This window comes from Phoca vitulina, unplaced genomic scaffold, assembly GCF_004348235.1.
Source record: "Phoca vitulina isolate PV1807 unplaced genomic scaffold, GSC_HSeal_1.0 scaffold84, whole genome shotgun sequence".
NCBI lineage: Eukaryota > Metazoa > Chordata > Mammalia > Carnivora > Phocidae > Phoca > Phoca vitulina.
This window is the reverse complement of record NW_022589787.1, coordinates 1,922,277-1,947,660: the sequence shown is the minus strand read 5'-3', so window position 1 is coordinate 1,947,660 and position 25,384 is coordinate 1,922,277. Positions and strand designations below refer to the sequence as shown.

The 25,384-nt window shown below is 43.4% G+C and overlaps 1 protein-coding gene across 4 annotated transcripts in view; it reads left to right on the top strand.

Moving 5' to 3' along the window:
• The first annotated feature begins 14,402 nt into the window (after positions 1-14,402).
• Positions 14,403-25,384, top strand: part of ATP10A (ATPase phospholipid transporting 10A (putative)) — a 195,970-nt gene continuing 184,988 nt past the window's right edge. For all 4 annotated transcript variants that reach the window (XM_032395422.1, XM_032395424.1, XM_032395423.1 and 1 more), the window contains exon 1: positions 14,403-14,863. In XM_032395422.1, the coding sequence (XP_032251313.1) occupies positions 14,403-14,863 (461 nt within the window). The remainder of the gene's footprint in view (positions 14,864-25,384) is intronic.

Here is a 25,384-nt window from a genome sequence, read left to right as displayed (position 1 = left end):
TGTAACCTACAATGGTAGAAACATTAGATTGGCAACAGACTTATCCACAGAGACCTGGCAGGCCAGAAAGGACTGGCAGGACATATTCAGAGCACTAAATGAGAAAAATATGCAGCCAAGAATACTATATCCAGCTAGGCTGTCATTGAAAATAGAAGGAGAGATAAAAAGCTTCCAGGACAAACAAAAACTAAAGGAATTTGCAAACACGAAACCAGCCCTACAAGAAATCTTGAAAGGGGTCCTCTAAGCAAAGAGAGAGCCTAAAAGCAACATAGACCAGAAAGGAACACAGACAATATACAGTAACAGTCACCTTACAGGCAATACAATGGCACTAAATTCCTATCTTTCAATAGTTACCCTGAATGTATGTGGGCTAAATGCCCCAATCAAAAGACACAAGCTATCAGATTGGATTAAAAAACAAGACCCATCGATATGCTGTCTGCAAGAGACTCATTTTAGAACCAAAGATGACCCCAGATTGAAAGTGAGGGGGTGGAAAACCATTTACCATGCTAATGGACACCAAAAGAAAGCTGGGGTGGCAATCCTTATATCAGACAAATTAGATTTTAAACCAAAGACTGTAATAAGAGATGAGGAAGGACACTGCATCATACTTAAAGTGTCTATCCAACAAGAAGATCTAACAATTGTAAATATCTATGTCCCTAACATGGGAGCAGCCAATTATATAAGGCAATTAATAACAAAAGCAAAGAAACACATTGACAACAATACAATAATAGTGGGGGACTTTAACATCCCCCTCACTGAAATGGACAGATCCTCTAAGCAAAAGATCAACAAGGAAATAAAGACTTTAAATGACACACTGGACCAAATGGACTTCACAGACATATTCAGAACATTCCATCCCAAAGCAATGGAATACACATTCTTCTCTAGTGCCCATGGAATATTCTCCAGAATACATCACATCCTAGGTCATAAATCAGGTCTCAACCGGTACCAAAAGATTGGGATCATTCCCTGCCTATTTTCAGACCACAGTCCTTTGAAACTAGAACTCAATCACAAGAGGAAAGTCAGAAAGAACTCAAATACATGGAGGCTAAAGAGCATCCTACTGAAGAATGAATGGGTCAACCAGGAAATTAAAGAAGAATTAAAAAAATTCATGGAAACCAATGAAAATGAAAACACAACTATTCAAAATCTTTGGGATACAGCAAAGGCAGTCCTAAGAGGAAAGTATATAGCAATACAAGCCTTTCTCAAGAAACAAGAAAGGTCTCAAGTATACAACCTAACCCTACACCTAAAGGAGCTGGAGAAAGAACAGCAAATAAAGCCTAAACCCAGCAGGAGAAGAGAAATAATAAAGATCAGAGCAGAAATCAATGAAATAGAAACCAAAAGAACAGTAGAACAGATCAACGAAACTAGGAGCTGGTTCTTTGAAAGAATTAACAAGATTGATAAACCCCTGGCCAGACTTATCAAAAAGAAAAGAGAAATGAGCCAAATCAACAAAATCATGAATGAAAGAGGAGAAATCACAACCAACACCAAAGAAATACAAACAATTATAAGAACATATTATGAGCAACTCTATGCCAGCAAATTAGATAACCTGGAAGAAATGGATGCATTCCTAGAGATGTATCAACTACCAAAACTGAACCAGGAAGAAGTAGAAAACCTAACAGACCTATAACCACTAAGGAAATTGAAGCAGTCATCAAAATCTCCCAAAACACAAAAGCCCAGGGCTAGATGGCTTCCCAGGGGAATTCTACCAAACATTTCAAGAAGAATTAATACCTATTCTTCTGAAACTGTTCCAAAAAATCGAAATGGAAGGAAAACTTCCAAAGTCATTTTAAGAGGCCAGCATTACCTTGATCCCAAAACCAGACAAAGACCCCATCAAAAAGGAGAATTACAGACCAATATCCCTGATGAACATGGATGCAAAACTTCTGACCAAAATACTAGCCAATAGGATCCAACAGTACATTAAAAGGATTATTCACCACGACCAAGTGGGATTTATCCCTGGGCTGCAAGGTTGGTTCAACATCCGCAAATCAATCAACGTGATACAATACATTAACAAAAGAAAGAACAAGAATCATATGATCCTCTCAATAGATGCAGAAAAAGCATTTGACAAAGTACAGCATCCTTTCTTGATCAAAACTCTTCAGAGTATAGGGATAGAGGGTACATACCTCAATATCATAAAAGCCATCTATGAAAAACCTACAGCGAATATCATTCTCAATGGGGAAAAACTGAGAGCTTTCCCCCTAAGGTCAGGAACGCGGCAGGGATGTCCACTATCACCACTGCTATTCAACATAGTATTGGAAGTCCTAGCCACAGCAATCAGACAACAAAAAGAAATAAAAGGCATCCAAATCGGCAAAAAAGAAGTCAAACTCTCACTCTTTGCAGATGATATGATACTTTATGTGGAAAATCCCAAAGACTCCACCCCAAAACTGCTAGAACTCACACAGGAATTCAGTCAAGTGGCAAGATATAAAATCAATGCACAGAAGTCAGTGGCATTCCTATACACCAACAAGTCAGAAGAAAGAGAAATTAAGGAGTCGATCCCATTTACAATTGCACGCAAAACCATAAGATACCTAGGAATAAATCTAACCAAAGAGGCAAAGGATCTGTACTCAGAAAACTATAAAATACTCATGAAAGAAATTGAGGAAGACACAAAGAAATGGAAAAACGTTCCATGCTCATGGATTGGAAGAACAAATATTGTGAAGATGTCAATCCTACCTAGAGCAATCTACACATTCAATGCCATCCCCATCAAAATACCATCCACTTTCTTCAAAGAAATGGAACAAATAATCCTAAAATTTGTATGGAACCAGAAAAGACCCCGCATAGCCAGAGGAATATTGAAAAAGAAAAGCAAAGCTGGCGGCATCACAATTCTGGACTTCCAGCTCTACTACAAAGCTGTCATCATCAAGACAGTATGGTACTGGCACAAAAACAGACACATAGATCAATGGAACAGAATAGAGAGCCCAGAAATGGACCCTCAACTCTATGGTCAACTAATCTTTGACAAAGCAGGAAAGAATGTCCAATGGAAAAAAGACAGTCTCTTCAACAAATGGTGTTGGGAAAATTGGACAGCCACATGCAGAAGAATGAAACTGGACCATTTCCTTACACCACACACAAAAATAGACTCCAAATGGTTGAAAGACCTCAATGTGAGACAGGAGTCCATCCAAATCCTAAAGGAGAACACAGGCAGCAACCTCTTCGACCTCAGCCGCAGCAACTTCTTCCTAGAAACATCGCCAAAGGCAAGGGAAGCAAGGGCAAAAATGAACTATTGGGACTTCATCAAGATAAAAAGGTTTTGCACAGCAAAAGAAACAGTCAACAAAACCAAAAGACAACTGACAGAATGGGAGAAGATATTTGCAAATGACATATCAGATAAAGGGCTAGTCTCCAAAATCTATAAAGAACTCATCAAACTCAACACCCAAAGAACAAAGAATCCAATCAAGAAATGGACAGAAGACATGAACAGACATTTTTCCAAAGAAGACATCCAAATGGCCAACAGACACATGAAAAAGTGTTCAATATCGCTCGGCATCAGGGAAATCCAAATCAAAACCTCAATGAGATACCACCTCACACCAGTCAGAATGGGTAAAATTAACAAGTCAGGAAATGACAGATGTTGGCGGGGATGCGGAGAAAGGGGAACCCTCCTACACTGTTCGTGGGAATGCAAGGTGGTGCAGCCACTCTGGAAAACAGTATGGAGGTTCCTCAAAAAGTTGAAAATAGAGCTACCATATGATCCAGCAATTGCACTACTGGGTATTTACCCCAAAGATACAAAAGTAGGGACCTGAAAGGGTACGTGCACCCCGATGTTTATAGCAGCAATGTCCACAATAGCCAAACTGTGGAAAGAGCCAAGATGTCCATCAACAGATGAATGGATAAAGAAGAAGTGGTATATATACACAATGGAATATTATGCAGCCATCAAAAGGAATGAGATCTTGCCATTTGCAACGACGTGGATGGAACTGGAGGGTATTATGCTGAGCGAAATAAGTCAGAGAAAGACATGTATCATATGACCTCACTGATATGAGGAATTCTTAATCTCAGGAAACAAAGTGAGGGTTGCTGGAGTGGGGGGTGGGGTGGGAGGGATGGGGTGACTGGATGATGGACACTGGGGCGGGTATGTGCTCTGGTAAGCGCTGTGAATTGTGCAAGACTGTTAAATCTCAGATCTGTACCTCTGAAACAAATAATGCAATATATCTTAAGAAAGAAAAAAAGAAGAAGAATGTAGCAGGAGGGGAAGAATGAAGGGGGGGAAATCGGAGGGGGAGAAGAACCATGAGAGACGATGGACTCTGAAAAACAAACTGAGGGTTCTAGAGGGGAGGGGGGTGGGAGGATGGGTTAGCCTGGTGATGGGTATTGAGGAGGGCACGTTCTGCATGGAGCACTGGGTGTTATGCACAAACAATGAATCATGGAACACTATATCTAAAACTAATGATGTAATGTATGGGGATTAACATAACAATAAAAAAAATTAAAAAAAAAAAAAGAAATCAAGCCTAGGGAAAAAAAAAAAAAAAAAACTGTGGGCCTTGAACTCACAGCCCAGAGATTAAGAGTTGCATGCTTCACCAACTGAGCCCTCCAGGAGCCCCACTGTGTATGAATTTAGTTCTATACAATTTTGTTGCATGTGTAGATTTATGTGATCACACTATAGTCACGATACGGAATGCTTCCACCACAAGGACCCCTAGCAGTACCCATATATCTCCCTCCCAAACCACATTTGTTCTCCATCTCTATTACTTTGTCATATCAAAACTGGAATGGAATCATACAGTATGTAACCTTTTGGCTTTTTTTCTGAGCATAATTCCCTTGAGATCCATCCAAGCTGTTGTGTGCCTCAGTAGCACATGTCTTTCATTGCTGAATAGTTAATTCGTGATCGGGATGTACCACAATCTGTTTATCCACTCACCTATTCTAGACACTTGATTTCTTCCCAGTTTCTAGCTATTATGAATAACACTGCTGCTATCAACATTTGTGTACAAGTTTTGTGTGAATGTAAGTTTTAATTTACCCAGGATAAACATCTAATAGTGTAATCACTGAATTACAGGGTAAGCACATGTTTAGTTTCATAAAAAACTGCTTTATCACAGATAAAAGTAGCTGAACTGCTCCATAAAAACAGTATTGTCATGTCATGTATGTAGTCTTCTGGGACTTGCTTTTTCACCTAACATTAGGTTTCCAAGATTCCTTCACATTGCTGCATGTAGCTGTAGTTTGTTTTCATGGTCGTACAAATTTTTCATTTTGCTCCCTTTATGAATAAGCACATCATTTACAAAGGAAGTGTTCATGTGCAAGATTTCTTTGGCATATTCTTAGGGATGGGTGCTGAGGTTTAAGGACTTTGTTCAAATTTCAGATGGGATACCTGGTTAACCAAAGCAGCTGCATCCATTCATAGTTCCAGGGGCAATGTTGGAAAGTTTCTTCTAATCCACATCTTCAAAAGCCTTAAGTATTTGACTTCTTAATTTTTGTTGTCAGTGTAGTGGGTTATTAATTTCCTATATCCGAAATGTTTTTTTTAACTTACTTGTCTTCATTTATTCTTCAGTTACTTATATTCAAGCTGTCAAGTTGAAAAAAAATAATAAATCCAGTTGGAATCAGTTTGGAAAATACACAAAATCCACAAGTTAGTTTAAGAAGCAAGCACACTCAGAGAAATGGCATATTTCTATATTTATTCAGAGATATCTTCCTTTACCACCTTCAGCAAAATGTTAAGTTGTGATCACATATTCCTCATCTGTGATATTGGGATAAAAATTCTCCTACCTCATGGAATGGCCAAGAGGATGAAGATAGTCATTATAAAATGAGCAAGCACATGCTTGGCAGGCATTATATTCTCTACAAAGGTTAAATATTATTGCTTCTATTGTTGGTTTTTATTATGATTATTTGCATACATCTTGAACTGACAATTTTTGCTTTTCTTTAGGTATTTTATGTAACTCTAAAAATGAGATCCTTCTGTTGATCCATTACATTTTCTAATTGGTTCTTGCTTATACATGAAAAACTTATGATGTACATTTTTATTTTATAGTTACCTGTATTACTAACCACTTTCCTGGATAAAAGCCATGATGTTGTGGGGTACCTGGGTGGCTCAGTCAGTTAAGTGTTCAACTCTTGGTTTTGGCTCAGGTCATGATCTCAGGGTCATGGAATTGAGCCCAGCGTTGGGCTCTGTGCTCAGCATGGAGTCTGCTTGGGATTCTTTCTCTCTTCCTCTCCCTCCCCCCTCTGCCCTCCTTGCCCCCAGCCCCAACCACTTGTGCGTGCTCATGCACAATCCTCTCTCTCTCAAATAAATAAATAAAATCTTTAAAAAAAATAATGTTGCAAACAGTGATAAATTGTTCCTTTTTTTTCTGGTATTTATACTTATAAATATTAAAATATGGTAATAAACTATAAATAAACTATATGTGGTTCCTTTGCAATTCCACTTTCCAATTTTTAATAGGAGGTTTTGTTAGCCTTGTGGAATAAATTGAGAAGGTCTCAATATCTTCCTATACTATATTATAAATAAAATAAATTAACTGTTTTGAAGTTTCAACAGAATTTATCTGTCAAAGGGTCTCCATTGGGTGCTTTTGAAGCATGGATTTCTGAGGACACTTTCAAGGCCTCCTGGGGCTTAATATATTAATCTATTCAAAATGCTTTTTTCTTTTTTCTGCGTCACTTATATTAATATGTTAATTTATATTTTGCTAATTGTAGAAAGTATATTATCACGGATAGGAAGGTAATATTTTTTCTTTCAGAAAACAAGCATGCGTGATTGTCTCTCTAGATGCTTGCTTGTCTACAAATGCATTTAAATTGCAAGATAGCTGGATATCAAGTTGACTAATAAGCCTATACTCAAAATATGCTTCCCACAGAATGGTGCTGTCTTTCCATCACATAATGAAAGTAAATATTTATTTGTTGAGTACTTGCTAGAGGCAGCCCTGTGTGGCACTGGGGGCATGTGGCCTCGGTAAATGGCTAGACACCGAGCCCTGCGCAGGGGAGCTGAGGTCTCCCAGTGCCGGAGAAGGTGCAGCTCACAAACAAGCACATGGCACATCAGACATGGGAAATCAGACAGAGCTGGTTGGGGACAGGATGGGATGTATGGGGAGAGGGGCCTGGAGAGTCCTGTCCCAAGTGCTGGACTCTGCTCTCTGGTGTCCTCCTCCTTCTGGGTCTTAGCCTCATTACCTTTGCTCTCTGTTAGCTCTCTGATGCTTCCAAATAGATTTTCTGTTAATGTTTTGCCCATCTTTTCTAGATGTCCTCTGAAGCCTTGGTCCAATTTACCTTGTCTACCAGTAGCAAGGGCAGACAGGCAGGCCATTACCTGGATCCATCCTCCAGATGGGTAGCCTCTTCTCTGTTTTCATTTCTTTATCTTTATGCCCTGTATTCTGAAAGAATTCCTCAATCTGATCATCCGACCGCTAATTTTGCCCCTTCATTATGTTTTTTAAATTATGATAAAATACACACAATATAAAATTTATCACCTTAATCATTTTTGGGGTGTACAGTTAAGTGATAGCAAGTACATTCACACTGTTGTGGACTGTGTTTTTAAAAAATATGTAATCTGTGCTGTCTTTACTCCCAAGAATTCTTCACTGTTCCTCATTTGCTTCTTTTCCATGGTAATTTTATGAATGGGCTGGTCTTCTAGAACTTTTTAAGGATAATAATAATGGCGTTTAATATTATTTTCTGTGTTCTGTTAGATCTGTATTCTGAGAGGAAAAATTCACCTCTGTGGAGTTTGCTTTTTTTCATGTTAGCAGTTCTTCTCAAATACAGCAATGAGAGCAACTTGTCAAAATAGCCAGCATGGGGTCTGGAGTGGCACACTGATCCTGGATGCAGTGAATTACTGACCCTTTTATCTCCCCAAGTGTCCCACAATGGCTTGTGCTCCCAGGCCTGCCTTACTCACATTTTGGGCTTTCTTAGGAGATCTGTCTGGAACCTCCCCCACCCCCCCTTTTTTTTTAAACAGCATTGTCTACTTGATTATATAATGTATTTTCTTACATTTATTAGATTTCCTCACCAATTCACTTTTATCTACTTTTTATCTCTCAGATATCCCTCATTATTATCTTCTGAAGGAACTTCTTTTGTCTTCTGAAGATACTTTCCCCTGTTTCCCAGCACAACTATACATTTCTCCTTTCAAGTATATCATCTGTCTTTTTAATAGGAATTTCATTTGAAGAAAAGGAGATCAATTGTGCTGAGGCAAGTATCCTAAAATAGAACTTTTTACTTAAGTCTGGAATTTGGCATTTCTGGGATTTGAAACAGTATCATGGATTCAGCTTGTTGGATCATTACCCAATTAATATAACCTAATTTTTCACAGCTCTATACTTTGATAATTTAATTTAAATGAATGTTAAGACCTTGTTAATTAATGGGCAATATCTGTGCCTAACTTTACACATTACAAATTTCAGAATCTCTTATGACTTTTTTTCTTAAATTAGGGACACTCACAAGAATAAATATTAAACAAACACTATCAGGTTAAAATGTTGTAGAATGCAATTTTTACTTATTCCATAAGCATTTATTAAGCAAGTATCACACCACCAAAGTAGTACATGAAAGCTGGAAGCAATCTTCACGACTGTTTCATCTGACTCCTGACATTTTTCAGTGAGAAAGTATCATCCGGTCTCTCCTATTTACATTCTATCTGTAGGTACAATCTTCTCATCACACAGCTCTAAATCACAGGTATCTTCTGACATGGCCCAGATCTGTACCTCTAGTGCTGGCTTTTCCTATCACTGCAAGACTTCACTATCCTGCTGCCTACTTGACATCCATTAGATGTCAAACAGGCACTTCAAGCTTGACATGGCGTATGTTAGCTTTGTATTTTCTTCCCCAAATCTGTTCTTCTTTGTGGAAGTAGGAAAATTTTTCCTTCTTCCATCCTAGGTTCTTGGCTGGTCTAATAATTAAATTCATAGGAGAAAAGTAAATTTGTACTTACAAAGGTCCCATAAAAATATGAGACTCAAAAAGTAACCAAAGCAGGAAGCTTTTGTACCTTTTAGACAAAAAAATGGTAAGAAATTGGTGAAGTGATAAGGTCTGTTTATATAGCCTTCTAGGTCTTAAATTACCAATCTCTGGTGATAAGTTTACCTTCTACCCTCCTGGCACAGTGAGGATACCTTTCACATAGGACATTTCTTTCCTGCTTTTGGAGGGACAAAGGAGGGTCAGTGCGTTTCCCTCTTGCACTCACTGGTTCTCAAGTCACTTTATTTTTAAAAGATTTTATTTATTTATTTGACAGAGAGAGAGAGTATGTGAGAGAGCACAAGCAGGGGGAGTGGCAGAGGGAGAGGGAGAAGCAGACTTCCCTGCTGAGCAGGGAGCGTAAAGTGGGGCTTGATCGCAGGACCCTGAGATCATGACCTGAGCCGAAGACAGACACTTAACTGACTGAGTCACCCAGAGCCTCAAGTCACTTTAATTTAAAATAATCCACATGCCAAAGTGGCATATTTGGGAGCTGGAATATTCTACAATCCTTCATCCCCAAGTCATTAACTAAACTCTTGAGTTTTATTCTTGATTCACTTCTTTTCCTCATCTAAATATCCAACCTGTTGGCCTATCATGTTGACTCTACCTGGAGTCAACTCTGTCTATCCACTTCCTAGAGCCTAAGCCACCTCTTCCTTCATTGCCTTGCCTGCTCCCACTGGGCTCCAAATCTATCTTCCACCTTTTAAAAGGGAAAATAAGATCCTGTCACCTCATGCCTCTGCTGAGGGCAGTCCACAGCTTCCTGTTGCACTGGGAGCAAATCCAGAGGTCTATCCCATCCAAAGGCAGGCCTGGCCCTGCACGCTGGCCCCTCTGCCTCCCTCCCACTCCTGGCCACATTCTCCTCCACCCAGACTCACTCTTTGACTCCCAACTGACATCTCTGGCTGGGCCTCCCAGCTGACCTTGGCTGTGTGTACCCCTGCCAGACCATCCCAGGCCTGACCCTCCCATTGTCTTCAGGCCTCAGTAACTCGTTATCCATTGCTTGGGCCCTTCTCAACTTTGTTCCCTCTTTCATACCCCACACCCAGTTCAATGGCATATCATGTCTGCTTTAATAAGGCCACGTCCCACCCTGCACCATGACCACTCCCATAGGAACCACTAATCTTTCTCTCCAAGATTATTACAATGGCCTCTTACTATCTCCTTCTTACTGACCCAGCTCCTCTGCATTCTATTCACACAGCAACTGATTATCGTTGAGAACCTAAGTTCAGTCACTTGACTCCTGTGCTCAAAGCCCTCCGAGGCTTCCCTTCTCATTCAGCTAAAAGCCAAAATCCTTACCGTGATTCTTCAGGCCCTACATGAGCCCACTCTGGGCTCAAGACAGCTGGGCCATCTCCCTGGGCCTGGAACCCCACGTTCTTCTACACTTGCTTGTTCTTCCCCAAGACATCTCTGCAGCTTGTTTCCTTCGCCTTTGCTGAGGGTTGCCTCAGGAGGCCCCCTCGGAAAGCTCTAGCTACAGCAGCCCAGACACACCCCTCCCTGCTGGGTTCCCTGTGCCCCTCCATTTCCTATGTCCTTCTTGTTGGAATACCTTCAGAGAACACAGAGAGCAGGGACTTAGAGGTGTTCTGGAAGTGTCTTGTTTAGTTGCTGCCAATGTTAAGGGATGCTGATTCCAATGTGTGTCTGTGAGGTTCCCCCCCATACTACCAAGCAATTCTTTGACACCAGCTGGGTGTCCTATAATTCAACCCAATTCTGACACTCCCTGGAGACTGTGTCAGATCTCACAGGTTAAGGGCTCAGTCCTGCAAGACTGCCTCCCAACATACACACACACTTCAGATGCTAATCACAAGTTCGGGTTATCACCTGTGCTTCTGACCAGCTGGCTCTACATCAGATGTTCCCCAACAACCCTCTCCTTGGGTTTAATTAATTTGTTAGAGCAGCTCACAGAACTCGGAGAAACATTATACTTACCAGATTACCAGTTTATTATAAAACGATATAAGTCAGGAACAGTCAGATGGAAGAGATGCATAGGGCAAATATGGGGGAAGGGCATGGAGGTTCCCTACCCTGTCTGGGAGCGCCACTCTCTCTGAATCTCTGTTGTTCACAACCTGGAAACTCTCCAAACGCCATCCTTTTGGGTTTTTATGGAGGCTTCATTACACAGACACATTAAAATATTGGCCATTGGCAATTGATTTGACCTCCAGCTCCTCTCTCCTCCCTGGAGGTCAACGGAGTTGGGCTGAAAGTTCCAACTTTCTAATTACATGGTTGGTTCCCCTGGCAACCAGCCCCCATCTAAAGTGCTTTCTAAAAGTCACCTCATAAACTCAGGTGTGGTTAGAAGGGTTTGTTATGAATATCAGGACAACTTTAGCACTCATCACTTAGGATTCCAAGGGTTTAGGAGCTCTATGCCAGAAATGGGGATGGAGACCAAATATTTATTTATTATTATAAATCACAATATCACAGTCTCTTCCTACTAGAATGTTAGATCCATGAGAATTATCTGTTGTCATCAACAATTCTTCCGAGTCAGTCCCCAGCACCTAGAACAGTGCAGGGCACACAGTGGGTGAAGAATAAGTATTTACCAAAGGAGGACAATTAAAGTGACTTGCGCAGGGCGTGGTCAGAGCTCAGTGGTCCAGATCACCAACCCAGAGTTCATCCAAGCCTGGCCCTGGCCCAGGCAGTCGGGTCTGAGAGTTTAACTGGCAGAAGACATCCAAGCTCAAAACCCCAGCAGAGCAATCTAAGGGAGGTTTACATAGCACTGCATATACATCGGGACAGAAGTAATTTCTCGAGGTTCAATGGATCACACAGTGTGGAAACTTCCTGGGAGGCCAGGTGAGTGAGGCCTTAGCAACAATATTGAATTTGGATTGGTGAAGAGCAGGTGGGGAAAGAGTCCAGGCTTAAGGAGCAGTGTGACTCATGGAATCTTGGAACCTTAGAGCGGAATGTAGATGAGAATGAACAAGGCCTGTTCTGAGAAGGGTAAGGAGACCTCTTGCCCTGGGGCTGGTTCAGGAGTAGGGAGGGGTGGAGTTAAATCAGTAAGTTGGTGCCAGTACCCCTGAGGGCCTCAAGGGACCTCTGCCTGAGGAGTCAGCATTTGACCCTGTAAGCAACAGAGGACTCGGGTAAGCTCGAGGGTAAAGAAATGAAGTGAAGGGGTCCAATAGTTCAAGGAACCATTTTGGCAACATGTGGTCTGGTTGAAGCAAGGAGACTGGGAGGCAGGGAGACCCACCCAGAAGCTCTGGGGCCACACTGGGATACCTATAGGGATGGAGGCATCTATGGAAATGGAGGGAGCCAGTAGGCCCTGGGGCCTCACTGGGTTAGATGATGGAGGAAAAGGAGGGTCCGTGAGGTTTTAGTCATTGGAAACCAGGGAAGCTGTGGTCCTTCGTTTGCTGTTAATACTCAATTTGGGATGCCATTGGTTCATCATGAGATCTGATTTCTTTCCCTGAAAATGCAGGTACTTTAGCCAAATCTTTCTCTGAGCCAGGCCTCTACACACTAATATTCTGCCCTTAGGAATGGCATGGGGGAGAGGCTTGATATATGGCATACAGTATTTTCTTAGTATCTGTCACTTTACCCTCCTTATGCTGGATTCTGACAAATACTGTGGTCTGTGGCAAGGCTCTCTGTAGAGATGTGAGACCCTGGCCTGGCTCGATGGGGTGTGAGCCCCAGGGTACAGGAGGTGAGAGAGTGTTGTGGAGGAAGACATAAGTGATTTGAGCAAAGCTAGGGAAGTGACTTCTAGCAGGCACAGAAGGGACAACCCAGCGCCAGCAGAGGCTGCTACGGTGGTCTCTTGGGAGATGACAGAGTATCCCAATGCAAGAGGAGAAAGGAGGGACTGGCGTCCAGGAGGCCAACAGCTCCCAGAATCAAGACAGGCATTACCCATAAGGGCTCTTCTCGCCCAAATCCTCAGCCAGAGTCTCCTTGCGAAGAAATCTCTGCTTCTTATCCCTGTACTCCAAAGCAGAAGGCCAAACTGTCACAGCTGTGGTCTATCTGGGGGAGAGTGTTACTGCAGAAATGGGGACTCCTCAATACCTTCTGCTATACCCAGCATATTCTCCCACCCCCATCGTTCATATGCTCCCCTCTCTGATTCCCCACGAATACTGAGGGGAGCCCTTTGCCCCAAAAGACACTTCTGCAATTCTGGTCCTCTCCTCCCCTCCCAACAACCATTTTCAATTTCCTGTCACAACTTCTCCGAGGCCACCTCAGAACTGCAGCACACAGGGATATTTTGGCTCTGAGCGTTTACCAGAGAGGAAAAGAAAAATACCTCAAACCAAAGCCTGCCTTTGCCACTGAAATATTCCTCCTTACAAAAAAAAAAAAAAAAAAAAAAAAGCCTGTGTAGGGAAGTAAGGAAAAGCAGCAATGATCAGGGAAAGGGAAAAGTCTAGTTACCCAAGAAGTGAATCTGAAAGTAGGTGGAGGTTGAGCAGGGATAGGGAAGGGTGTAGAGGCAAAAGAATCCCGACTTCTTGGGCTCTCCCCAAAAGCAGTTATCCTCGATAAATGAGATTTAAAAATCGTAGCATTGGTATGCCATTGCTCATTTGGATTTTGATTCTAGCTGACTCCAGGTGGCTCCTAACCCGGGTTCCCAGACCATTTCCCTGTCCAGGGCCGGGGAAGCAGAGCTGGCCCAGGAAGAGCCTGACCAAGCTGCCAGGGGGCTGCGGTGCCTTTGCTCTCACACTCTGCAGCTTCCTCTCTCCTACCGGTGGTAGGGCGCATTTGCACTGTTCTGGGACTAACTGATGCTTCTGGAAACGAAACTAAACTGCTCTAAAGTTTTCAGCTCGGGTCTTTCTGTTTCCCGCTATCCGCGGTATCCCAGCCTGGGCGCGGCGCGGGGCGGGGCCAGGAGCTGCGGCGGCGGAAGCGGCCAGGCAGGCGCGAGTACAAGGGGGTTCTGTGCCGCGCGCGCCGCCCCGCCCCGCCTGCTCCCTGCCCCGACAGCGGACCAGCGGGCTGGGCTGGGCGGGGCGGGCGCTGACCGCCTTCTCCTTGCGTCCCGCAGGCGGGGAGCCCGCGCCACCGCGCCCGGGCCGCCGGCGATGATCACCTAGGAGGCTGGCGCGGACGGGCGCGAACTGCGGAGGAGCCGGGCGCGGCGACACGCGGCCATGGAGCGGGAGCCGGCGGCGGCCGAGGAGCCCGGGTCCCCGGGTCGTCGTCGTCGGCGGCGGCGGCGCGGGGACGGCAGGACGCGCGTGGTGCGCTCCAACCTGCTGCCGCCCCCGGGCGTCGGGGACCCAGCGGCCGGCGCGGCCAAGGGTGCGCGGCGGCGGCGGCGCGGGGGCGCCCAGCACCTGGCGGACAACCGGCTCAAGACCACCAAGTACACTCTACTGTCCTTCTTGCCCAAGAACCTGTTCGAGCAGTTCCACCGCCTGGCCAACGTGTACTTTGTCTTCATCGCGCTGCTCAACTTCGTGCCGGCGGTGAACGCTTTCCAGCCCGGCCTGGCGCTGGCGCCCGTGCTCTTCATCCTGGCCGTCACGGCCTTCAAGGACCTGTGGGAGGACTACAGCCGCCACCGCTCGGACCACGAGATCAACCACCTGGGCTGCCTCGTCTTCAGCAGGTGAGCCGGGCGCTCCGGGCTGTGGCGCGCAGGGTCAGCTCAGGGCCACGGCGCTCCGGGAACCTGGTGTTGGGCGCGGTGTGAGTGGCACCGGGCGGGGTGACCCAGGAGCGGCTCGACTGGGGGCTAAGGGCCCGGCCTCTTTTGCGCCCGGGGACGCAGAAAGCAGGAAACCTAAATGCTGGGCGCGCGGGGGCTCCCCTGCCCCTGATTGGCACTCAGACGCCGCGTCCAAACCGGAATGATCCCAGGGCTGGAATCCAGCAGCCGCTGGGCGTCCTCATCCTCGCCGCTCCCGCCTTTTCAGTAAAAAGGAGGGAAATCCATGCCCTGCGCTCTGGCTTGAAGTCCTAGCTTCAGTTTTCGGCCAGGCTCTCTAGGACAGGTTGTTTAACACGTTTAACAACCAACACAGGTACGTAAAGCTCAAGCTCAGATAACCTCTCTTCTTGGGACAACAGTGAAACTGCCACCAACTTTTGGTGTGACCAGCACAGACATATAAAAAAGCAGGGGTAATAATAACAGCGTCCCTCCGTTGATGTGAGCTGTGAGCAGGCCACCCAACTGGACACCATCCCATAGTTGACTGTTTAATGTTAGTTTTCTAAAAATTAACCCCAGTTTCCAAATGGAAAGATTGAAGCTTTGAGGGGTTTTTGAGCCCTGCCCATGGTTGGTGAATGCCATTACATTGCGCACATTCTCTCTCCCTGCACCTCCCCAGAGTTTCGGACCCTCAGGCTGGAGGTGACTGCTGTCTCTTCTCCCTTTAGACTCCCCACCCCCAAAAGAGCCACTGGGCTGCAGAGCAATCTTGGAGCTGTGTCTAGTAGCTGAACCCACCTCAAGGTGGAACCCTTCAGGAAGGCAGATGGGCTTGGCTTCCATCCAAAGCTCAGCCCATCTTTCTCTCCTGTTCACCTTGCTTGACTCCTGATGTAAAGGCCTGATGTGGGCCTCTGAGTTAAGGACATTAGTCTTGTCTGGCTTCCATCACATGTGAGAGGCTTCTAGGAAACCCCTTGTGCTCACAGTGGCAGATTGTTCCCCTAAAAGACGAGGGTCATGGTTATTCCTGCCTCTTAGGATAACGTAGATGCAGAGTATTATTTCTGATTTTCCCAGCAATACTGGTTGTGCTTCATACTTATATTACAAATGAGTAAACTGAGGTTCAGAGAGGTTAAGTAACTCGCCCATAGCCACACAGCTGCTGTTTAGTGGTATTGGAATTTGACCCAGGTCTTTTCAGTTCCACAGCTTTTCCAACATTCTGGTCCTTGAGCTCCTTAAATTTATATAAAACTCACTTCAGGAGCTTGTTAGAAATAACGACTCTCAGGTTCTATTGCCATTGTTTCTGACCAAGCTCATCTGGGATTGGACCTAGGAATCTGAGTGTTTAATTAGCACAGAGGTGATGCTTATATAATGGCTCATACTTTGAGTAATGCTGCCCTCTTGCTCTCAAGGGGCGCCCACTGTCCAGTCAGCAAGCATGATGTCGGTGGACAGGGCTGTGGGATTTCCTGGCTCCTGTTTGCAAGAAGCCGGAGGCCAAGAAGGGAGGAGGCACCTATTTCACAAACGTCCTCTGTCCCTAGTGTGAGGAGTCTGGGAAGCCGTACCTCTGGCTTGTGTATGACGTAACTCCGGTGGGACTCTGGCAGGTTTAAGTCTTTACACACATACCACTTCCTGTTATTACTGAGCCAGTAGCTCCTGTAGCCTCCTTTTCAGAAATACTTGGGTCTCAGGAAATATAGTGTATTTTCAATGGACAAAGTGTTTTTAGCCCATTAAGTCAATTGACCCTTTAAACAACTACCACCCCCAACATCCAGATGAGAAAATAGAGTGGGACCCAAAAGCAGTTCTCTTCACTTGACCTCAAAAGGGTTCACGGGATTTTGAAACATTCATCTTCCCCTTGGACCACACCTGACCATGTTCTCTTCTATCCTGACCATACTGGGATTCTTAAATAATCAGTAAAACCCTAGGGAGCAGGTCCTCAGGGATAATGGTACTTTCAGGAGAAGTTCCTAAATATCTCTTAGCTCCCAAGATGAATTCCTTGAATGCTTTCCTGGGGAGAGAAGGGGCCTTCTTAGGAAGGTTCCAGGTGCTTATATGTAGGTGTGAGAGGGGTGGTAGCTGTTTCTGGAGAGGACTGTCCAGTCATCCTTGTTCAGAAGCCAGGTCAAACTCTTTGAGGTCCAGAAAGTCTGAGATTGTTGTTTTCAGGATTGAGCTGTGAATGATGTGGATTTCTGAGCCCTCCCCTCTCCTCTGAGAATGGTGAGTGACTTAAGCACCCATTGCATTCCAAGCCTTAAAACTCCTGTCCATTAACTCAAACTAATGCCCTGATTTGCTCCTCACCATGCCAGGCCCTAGCCAGACCCTGGGATAGAAAAGGGAGGAGGCTGGGTCTTACCTGGAGCTTACTGTGGGGACTAATTGTACTGCAGGATGTGTCCATGGGCAGGGGACCTGGGCAGGGCTCCTAGCCTAGGGGTGTAGGATGCAGGTCAGGAGAGGCCTCCCAGAGGAGGGCATGAATGAGGACCAGGGAGGATGTGGTCAGATAGGGGGTGGATGCTACCCTTGAAGGAACATGGTGGTGGTGATAGGGTACGACAGGGTCACAGGGCAGCCTGAGACCACAGCCAGGCCATAACCTGTTTGTGGGGGCAAGGTGTATGCTTGAAGCCCAGGATCTCAGGGGGCTGGCATCAGGACTGGCCAGAGAAACCCAGGAGAGGATTTTTAATTTTATGTCCAGCCAGTTTGTTGAGTGCCTTTGGTTACTACAGACAATGGGAAGCATAGTTGTGAACAGTCGAGGTCTGTTGTGTACTCTAACTGATGTGCAGAGAGGTGTAAAATGCAGTCAAAACATATGTAAATGCAGAGCGAGAGCAAAGTTTAGTTGGGGAAGCCTTATCTGCTGACACTCTCTGGATGGTGACTTCTCTTGGACATCTCTGTGTTCTGACTGCAGCTGGAAGTGCATCAGTTATTCACACCATTATTTACGTGGTGTTTCCCTCAGTAACATAGTCCTTGGGTCCCTTCTTTATGAGAATCCCCATCAGACTTGTTAGAAATGCAGCTTCCCAGCCCCCCCTCCCCACCCCTGGACTGTTGAGCCTGTGGAGGTGGGAGGGCTGTTATCTACATCATGGCTTTGTTTACACATGGAAGTTTGAGAAGCAGTACTCTGCTTCCATGTCCTGAGCCCATTGTGTCCTCTCATGGATTTCAGACTGTTGGTATTTAGGCAAATCTTCCTGAGCCATGCCCAGTGGATGAGAGAGAGAGGTGGGTGATCCCAGGGAGTCAGGTCCGTTCTGTGGCCTCCCGGCTGGAGGGAATGGTCAGTTTGAGCATCCCTCAGCTGTGGACTAGTGGGCTGGGGTGGGTGTGGGAAGCCCTTCACGGTCATACAGACCTCCTTGGTGCTGGCAAATTCTGGCCAGAGAAGTCCTCTCCCTTGGCGCCACAGGTGAAAAGAAAGGGGGCTTGCTGAGCAGCCAACTGGGACAAGGCTGGTTGTCACCAGAGATCTGGGCTGAGAGGCGAGCAAATTGTTGGAGGGCGCAAGGCTGGTGGGACTGGAAGAGGAGAGTGATGGGAATACAGAGTCAGCCTGGAGAGTGGTGATTCTGCTGGCAGGAAAGCAGAGAATAGTAAGCAGAGGAGGATATTGATGAGGAAGTTGAAGAAGGAACATTCCTAGAAAGGGGTGTTGCCCAGGAGAGGCAAAGGGAAGAAGCAGGGACCATGCATGGAAGAAAGTGCTCTCATCCTCCTCTGCAACCGTAAGGGCAGTGGGTAACACTTATTAAAACAAGCAAACCTTACCCCCTGCTCCCAGAGCAGGCCTTAGAAGGGCGCAGCTTGGGATGGGGGTGATGCACAAGGCCCCTGCCTCTCCTGCACCCTGTTTCCTAACTTGACAAGTGGGGTGCTAGCCCCAGGTCCACATACCCCTTCTGGTGCTCTTGTCCTGTGGCCCTCCCTCCCTCTGCGCCATACCCTGCCTGGGTCAATGTGTAATTTTGTTTCCTTTTTACCTCCATTCCCTTTGTAATGACTCAAAGATGGTCCTATTGACACCTTCCAATGTCTGTCTCCTGGCTGGTGGAAACAGTAGCATTTCTGCATGAAATAACCTGAGGGGACTTTTCCCCCGAATCACTTGGGCTTTGTACTTGGATTTGAGTTCCATCCTCTTTTGGGAAAACAGGTAGTCAGGGGGTGCTATAACGCTTATCTTGGATTTGCTCTAATTTTGTCTGTTCCCTTTCCTTTGATTCTCACCTCATTTCCCCAGCTTACAGGCATTATCTGTCCAACTGGCTTACCCTGGGCTTCATGATTTGTTTTTTTAGAAGAGCCTGAAATGACACCCAGCAAAGTTCTCCTTTTGTTTTCTGTTCATTATCTTGCCTCTCCTCTCCTTCCTTCCCTTTCCTGGGGAGCTACATCTCTTCCTTGTCAGCAGCAGAAACATCTTTTCCCTGGAAGCATAGCAACTTTGTCTTATTTGGAGTAAAAGATTTGCAAAAGCAGAGACACCAGGACGAGATCCAGGAGACAGAAGCATGCCTGGATAACGCAGGGATATCTCTCGGGTATGCTAGGCAGGGGGACACTTGAGGAATAGTATTTGGAAATTGCCATTCACATGCTTTTTAGAAGTTATTTTTCTTTTGATACCTGTCCTATGTCACATGTGACTGGGCTCATGGTGGTCAAGTTGTAGAAAAAGAACCTTTCTTTTCCTAAAAATTTGGTTGCCCTCAAAAGGTAGGCATGGGGCAGTTCTTTTTTACTTATTGATAGGAGGCAAGTGTTTTATGTGTATAATTCCATCTTAACCTGACAACAGTCATATTTTCACATCCCCATTTTTCACAGAGGCCATAATTCCATCTTGTCCTCTCAACAGTCCCATTACTTTTTACATCCCCATTTCTCAGATGGGGGAAACTGAGGCATCAAGACTTGATAGCTTGCCTAAGGTCTCCCTGTTAGGAGGCAGCAGTACCACGGCTTGAACCCACAGTCCTGCTGTGACTCCACGTTTGTAGTTATTTTTGTACTTGAGACCCCTCCCCCCAGGAGACATAGGCCTCCTTAAAAAAAAAAAAAGTTGAAAATTTTATTCATCTCAAAGTACTTCCTAACTTCCCATATGATTTCTTCTTTGACCCATTAGATACTTAGGAAGGTCTTATTTAATTTCCGCATATTTGTGCGTTTTCCAAATTTCTTTCTGTTACAGATTTCTAATTTCATTCTATTCACACATATAGAGAAGTGCACGTATAACATATCAGCCTGCGGTTTCGACAGTTAGCAGCTCATGGCCAGCATTGTTTTATTCTATGCCTTCCCTCTCCCTTTTATTTTGAAGCATACCCCAGATATTTCTTCTTTCATTATTTATCTTTAGAAAAGCAATGATTCCTTTTAAAAGTAAACTGCACATCTGAAATTAACGATGTACTATGTGTTTGCTAACTGAACTTAATAAAAAAAATAAGTAAAACTAAACTGCAATGTCATTATCATACCTAAATTTATACTAATTCCTTGGTATTAGTAAGTACCCAATCTATGTTCAGATTTTCACTTGTCATGTAAATATCATATATATATATTTTTTCCATCTGTGTGAATCAGATCCAAATAAAGTCTCACTGTGATTGGCTGGTAGGTCTTTTAGGTCTCCTTTATCTGTGGCTATCCCCCTCTAAAGCTCCATTTCTCTTTCTCATTTTCTCCTTGCAATTTATTGTGAAGAAACTGAGTTATTTATACCGTAGGGTTTCCCATGGCCTGAATATTGCTGATTACTTTCCTGCGGTATCTTCCTTTCTGTGGTAATTCCTGTTTAGTGGTAGATTGGTCTAGATACTTTATCAGAACTTCCTCAGGTACAGATTTGACTTTCTTTTCTTTTTGTTTTTTTTGGTCAAAACCGCATTCATAGATGGCGTTCTGTACTTCCATCAAGAGGAACATAGTGTTTCTTTGTCCCTCTTTTTCTGATGGATGTTAGCAGCCATGGGTGATCACTGCCTCCATCCATTAATTTGTTAGTGGATGCCAAATGTTGATGGTCTAATTCTTTAATTTATTATCAGGAATACTTTTATAAAAAGACCCTTCCCCTCATCTACTACCTACGTTCCCAGTGATACAACTCATAGGAAAAGAGAGGTAAGTGTTCGATTTGGATCCCTAGCATCTTCTGATGGGAACCAGTTGGCTTTCTAAAATTTTTAACCTTTTTATTTTGAAATAATTTGTAGAAAAGTTGCAAAAATTGTGCAGAATTCCTGTATATCCCTCTCCTACTGTATTCTAATTTTAACATTTTACTTAACTGTACTACGGTGGTTAAAACGAAGAAATTAACATTAGCACAAAGCTATTAATTACATTCTTTATTCAGATCTAAACAGTTTTTCTTTTAATGCATTATTGTAGGTAGTTATTTTGCAAATTGATCCTGTATCCTGTTACTTACGTAGGTGTTTAAAATTTTTATGTCTTGCTGATGAATTGGATCCTTTTATCATTATAAAATATGTTTCTTTGTCTCGACCAATTCTTGTCTTAAAAATCTATTTTGTCTAAAATTAATATAGCTACATCAGCTCTCTTGGTTACTGTTTCCATGGTTTATCTTTTCTTATCCTTTTACTTTCAACCTATTTTAGTCTTTGAATCTGAAGTGTGTGTCTTATAGATGGCATATGGTTGAATTATGTATTCTGAAAAATTTATTCTGCCAGTTTTTGCCTTTTGATTGTAGTATTTTATTAACATCTAATGTAATTACTGGTAAGGTATGATTTATGTCTGCCAATTTGTTGTGTGTTTTCTGTATGTCTTAACATGTTTCTTGCCCATAGACTTCCATTATTGCCACCTTTAAATAAATATTTTTCTAGAGTACCATTTTAATTCCTTGTTTCTTTTACTATACTGATGTTCTTTGTTATTTTTGTAATGGTGCTATAGAAATTACAAATAGTATCTTAATTTAAAATAATGTAATTCGCATTAATACTAACAATTTCCATAGTGCATAGAAAATTTGCTCAGTATAGTTCTATTTTCTCCCCCTCCTTTGTGCTATTACTAGCCTATAAATTTGCATCTTTACACATTATATGTCCATGAACACAGATTTATAATTATTGCTGTATGGAATTGTCTTTTAAATCCACACAGGAGAAGGAACAGTTATGAAATATATACTTGTCTTTTTTGCCTCAACTGGTATATCACCTTCAGGCAGCTGCAGTGTTAAACAATTGTGCTGATTCTTTTTTTTTTTTTTAAGATTTATTTATTTTAGAGAGAGAACATGCTCCCCAACACAAGTGGGGGGAGGGACAGAGAGAATCTCAAGCAGACACCCTGCTGAGCACAGAGCTTGAGGCAGGGCTGGATCTTACAACCCTGAGATCATGACCTGAGCCAAAACCAGGAGTTGGACATTTAACTGACTGAACCACCCATGTGCCCCACTGCTGATTATTTTCAATGCATGCCCTGGGTATAGGGCTTTTCCCACAGAGCGAGTTCCAAATCAGCTCCTGTTACAACATTGTTCTGGGGTTGGAACTTTTTGAGGGACTCTGAACTCAGCCTACCCTTTCTGGTGGCATCAAGTCAGCTGATTTTGATAGGTACTGTGGAGCCAGGGAGAGGGGAGTGGGAATAGGTCAAGTTAAAATTCCGCAAATCCTACTATTGTTATTGAGGTTCAGCAGTTTTTCTTGAATAAACTCTCCTTAGCTTGTGGCAAGCCTTACTTGTTAACACCCAGGCTTCTGAAAAAGTTGGTTTGGAAATTTTGCCAGTGTTGCTTTTATGGAGAAGCAAATTTATATAGAGGTCCTCATTTCACCATTCTGGCAGTCCCACCTCCTGGTCAGTTACTTGTCAGTTTGGGTTGGTGTGTTGTTTCTCACGATTAGATTGAGACTGGGATTTTGGCAAGAGTACTACCAAAGTGATGTCCTTTGCACGCTATGATATCAGGGTGTGTATGATGCCTGTATGTCTTATTATTGATGACTCTAGTTAGGATGATGTCTGCTGGGTTTCTCCATTGTAAATTTATTATTTTCCTGTTGTAAAAAATTAATATCTTGAGACTATAGAGGTATTTTATTTCTCCTCAAACTTTTGCCCTCCAACATTAGCACCCACAGGTGGATCTTGGTGGTATTCTAATGGTGATTATTTTTTTACCCTCATTCCTTCTGTATTTATGGAGTAGAATTCTTGGAAGAGCCTTTTTTTTTTTTTTTTTCTTCTTCATTGGTAATCTACTCAATCATTTATTCCTTATCAGTGGAGACTAGTGGATATTTATTTTATTCTGCAGGTTATAATTGAATGCTGTTGTGATTTATCTTGTTGCTCACATTGTTCCAGCTCTGGTGACTGGGAGCTTTCTCAGTGTAGCCCTGTGTCCCTTTGACAAGTACCCAACCTTTCCTGAGCTCTTCCCTACTTTCTGGCTCTAAGATGTTCCAGGCTTATCTTTTATTTTCTTTGCTCCAGTTCTGGAATTAACCACTTTTCCTAAGGGTTATTTAGTTTTTAAAAAATTATTATTATGGATTTCATGGATTTATTTACTATGGAATGCATATATTTAAATACAATCCATTGGTTTTGGGTCTGTTGTGGTTATTGTAGTTGACTCTTGAGTCTTTTCACATAACCTGCAATCATTTTTTGTTTGTTTGTTTTTTGGTCTGTATTCCTAGCTCATCTTAAGTATTTCCTACCACAATTCTGGAACCAGAAGAAGCCTTCTTATTTTTTTTTCCCTTAGTTTTATTGAAATATAATTGATATATAGCACTGTGTCAATTTAAGGTATATAGCACAATGACTTGATTTAAATATATTATGAAATGATTACCACAGTAAGGTTCGTTAACGTTCATCATATCACATAGATACAAAAAAAAAAGTTTTTTTCTTTGTGATGAGAATTCTTAATAACTTTACATATACACCACAGTATTGTTACCTAGGGTCACTGTGTTGTACATTACATCTCTACAACTTGTTTATAACTGGAACTTTGTACCTTTTGACTACCTTCACCTATTTCGCCCATTCCCCCACCCCCTGCCTCTGGCAACCGCCAGTCTGCTCCCTGTATCTATGATTCAGGGTTTTTTTTGTTTTGTTTAGATTCCGCATGTAAGTGAGATCATAGAGTATCTGACTTTCCCTGTCTGACTTATTTCACTTAGCACAATGCCCTCTAGGTTTATTTATGTTGTCACAATGGCAGAATTTCCTTTTTTCTCATGGCTGAATAATATTCCCTTGTATATATACACCACCAGTTTTTTATCCATGTCTTGGCTACTGTAAATAATGCTGCAGTGAACATGGAGGCACACATATCTCTCAGACATAGTGTTTTTGTTTCCTTTGGGTATATTCCCCAAAGTGGAATTGCTAGACCATATGGTAATTCGATTTTTTGGAGGAACCTCCATACTGTTTTCCATAGTGGCTGCAGCAGTTTAAAATCCCACCAGTGATATACAAGGGTTCCCTTTTCCCCACATCCTCGCCAACACTTGTTATTTCTTTTTTCTTTTTTTTAAATTTTCTTTATTTATTTGACAGAGAGAGACACAGTGAGAGAGGGAACACAAGCAGGGGGAGTGGGAGAGGGAGAAGCAGGCTTCCCGTCCAGCAGGGAGCCCGATGCGGGGCTCGATCCCAGGACCCTGGGATCATGAGCTGAGCCGAAGGCAGACGCTTAACGACTGAGCCACCCAGGCGCCCCAACACTTGTTATTTCTTGTCTTTTGGTACTAACTGTTCTGACTCGTGTGGGGTGGTGATATCTCATTATGTGTTTTTTTTTTTTTTTAATTGCAGTTTTTGATTTGCATTTCCCTAATCATTCGTGATGTTGAATACCTCTACTTGTAGCTGTTGACCATTTATATGTCTTCTTTCAAAAATGTGTGTTAAGATCCTTTGTCCAATTTTAATTGGATTAGAAGCCTTGGGTTTGTTTTTTTTTTAAAGATTTATTTATTTATTTTAGAGAGAGGAGAGAGCGCATGTGGGGGGAGGTGTGGGCACGATGGGATAGAGGGAGAAGAGGAGGGAGAGAATATCTAGCAGACTCCCTGCTGAGCACGGAGCCTGATGTGGGGCTTGATCTCATGACCCTGAGATCATGATCTGAGCTGAAACCAAGAGGCAGATACTGAACCAGCTGAGCCACCCAGGGGCCCTGGGGCCTTGTTATTTTTAATTCAGTTCTACTGTAGCTTTCAGTGTCCCCTGAAGCCGAGTGTCCTGGTTTGCCTTGCTGTGGTATGGCTAGATCCTCCTCTGAGGGTCATTCTTTATGGTGGTCATGAACTCGGCAAGTTCTGTCTTTCCTGGAAGGGGTCAGGTATCTCCTGTCCGGGGACAGTACTGCCTCTAGGTGTG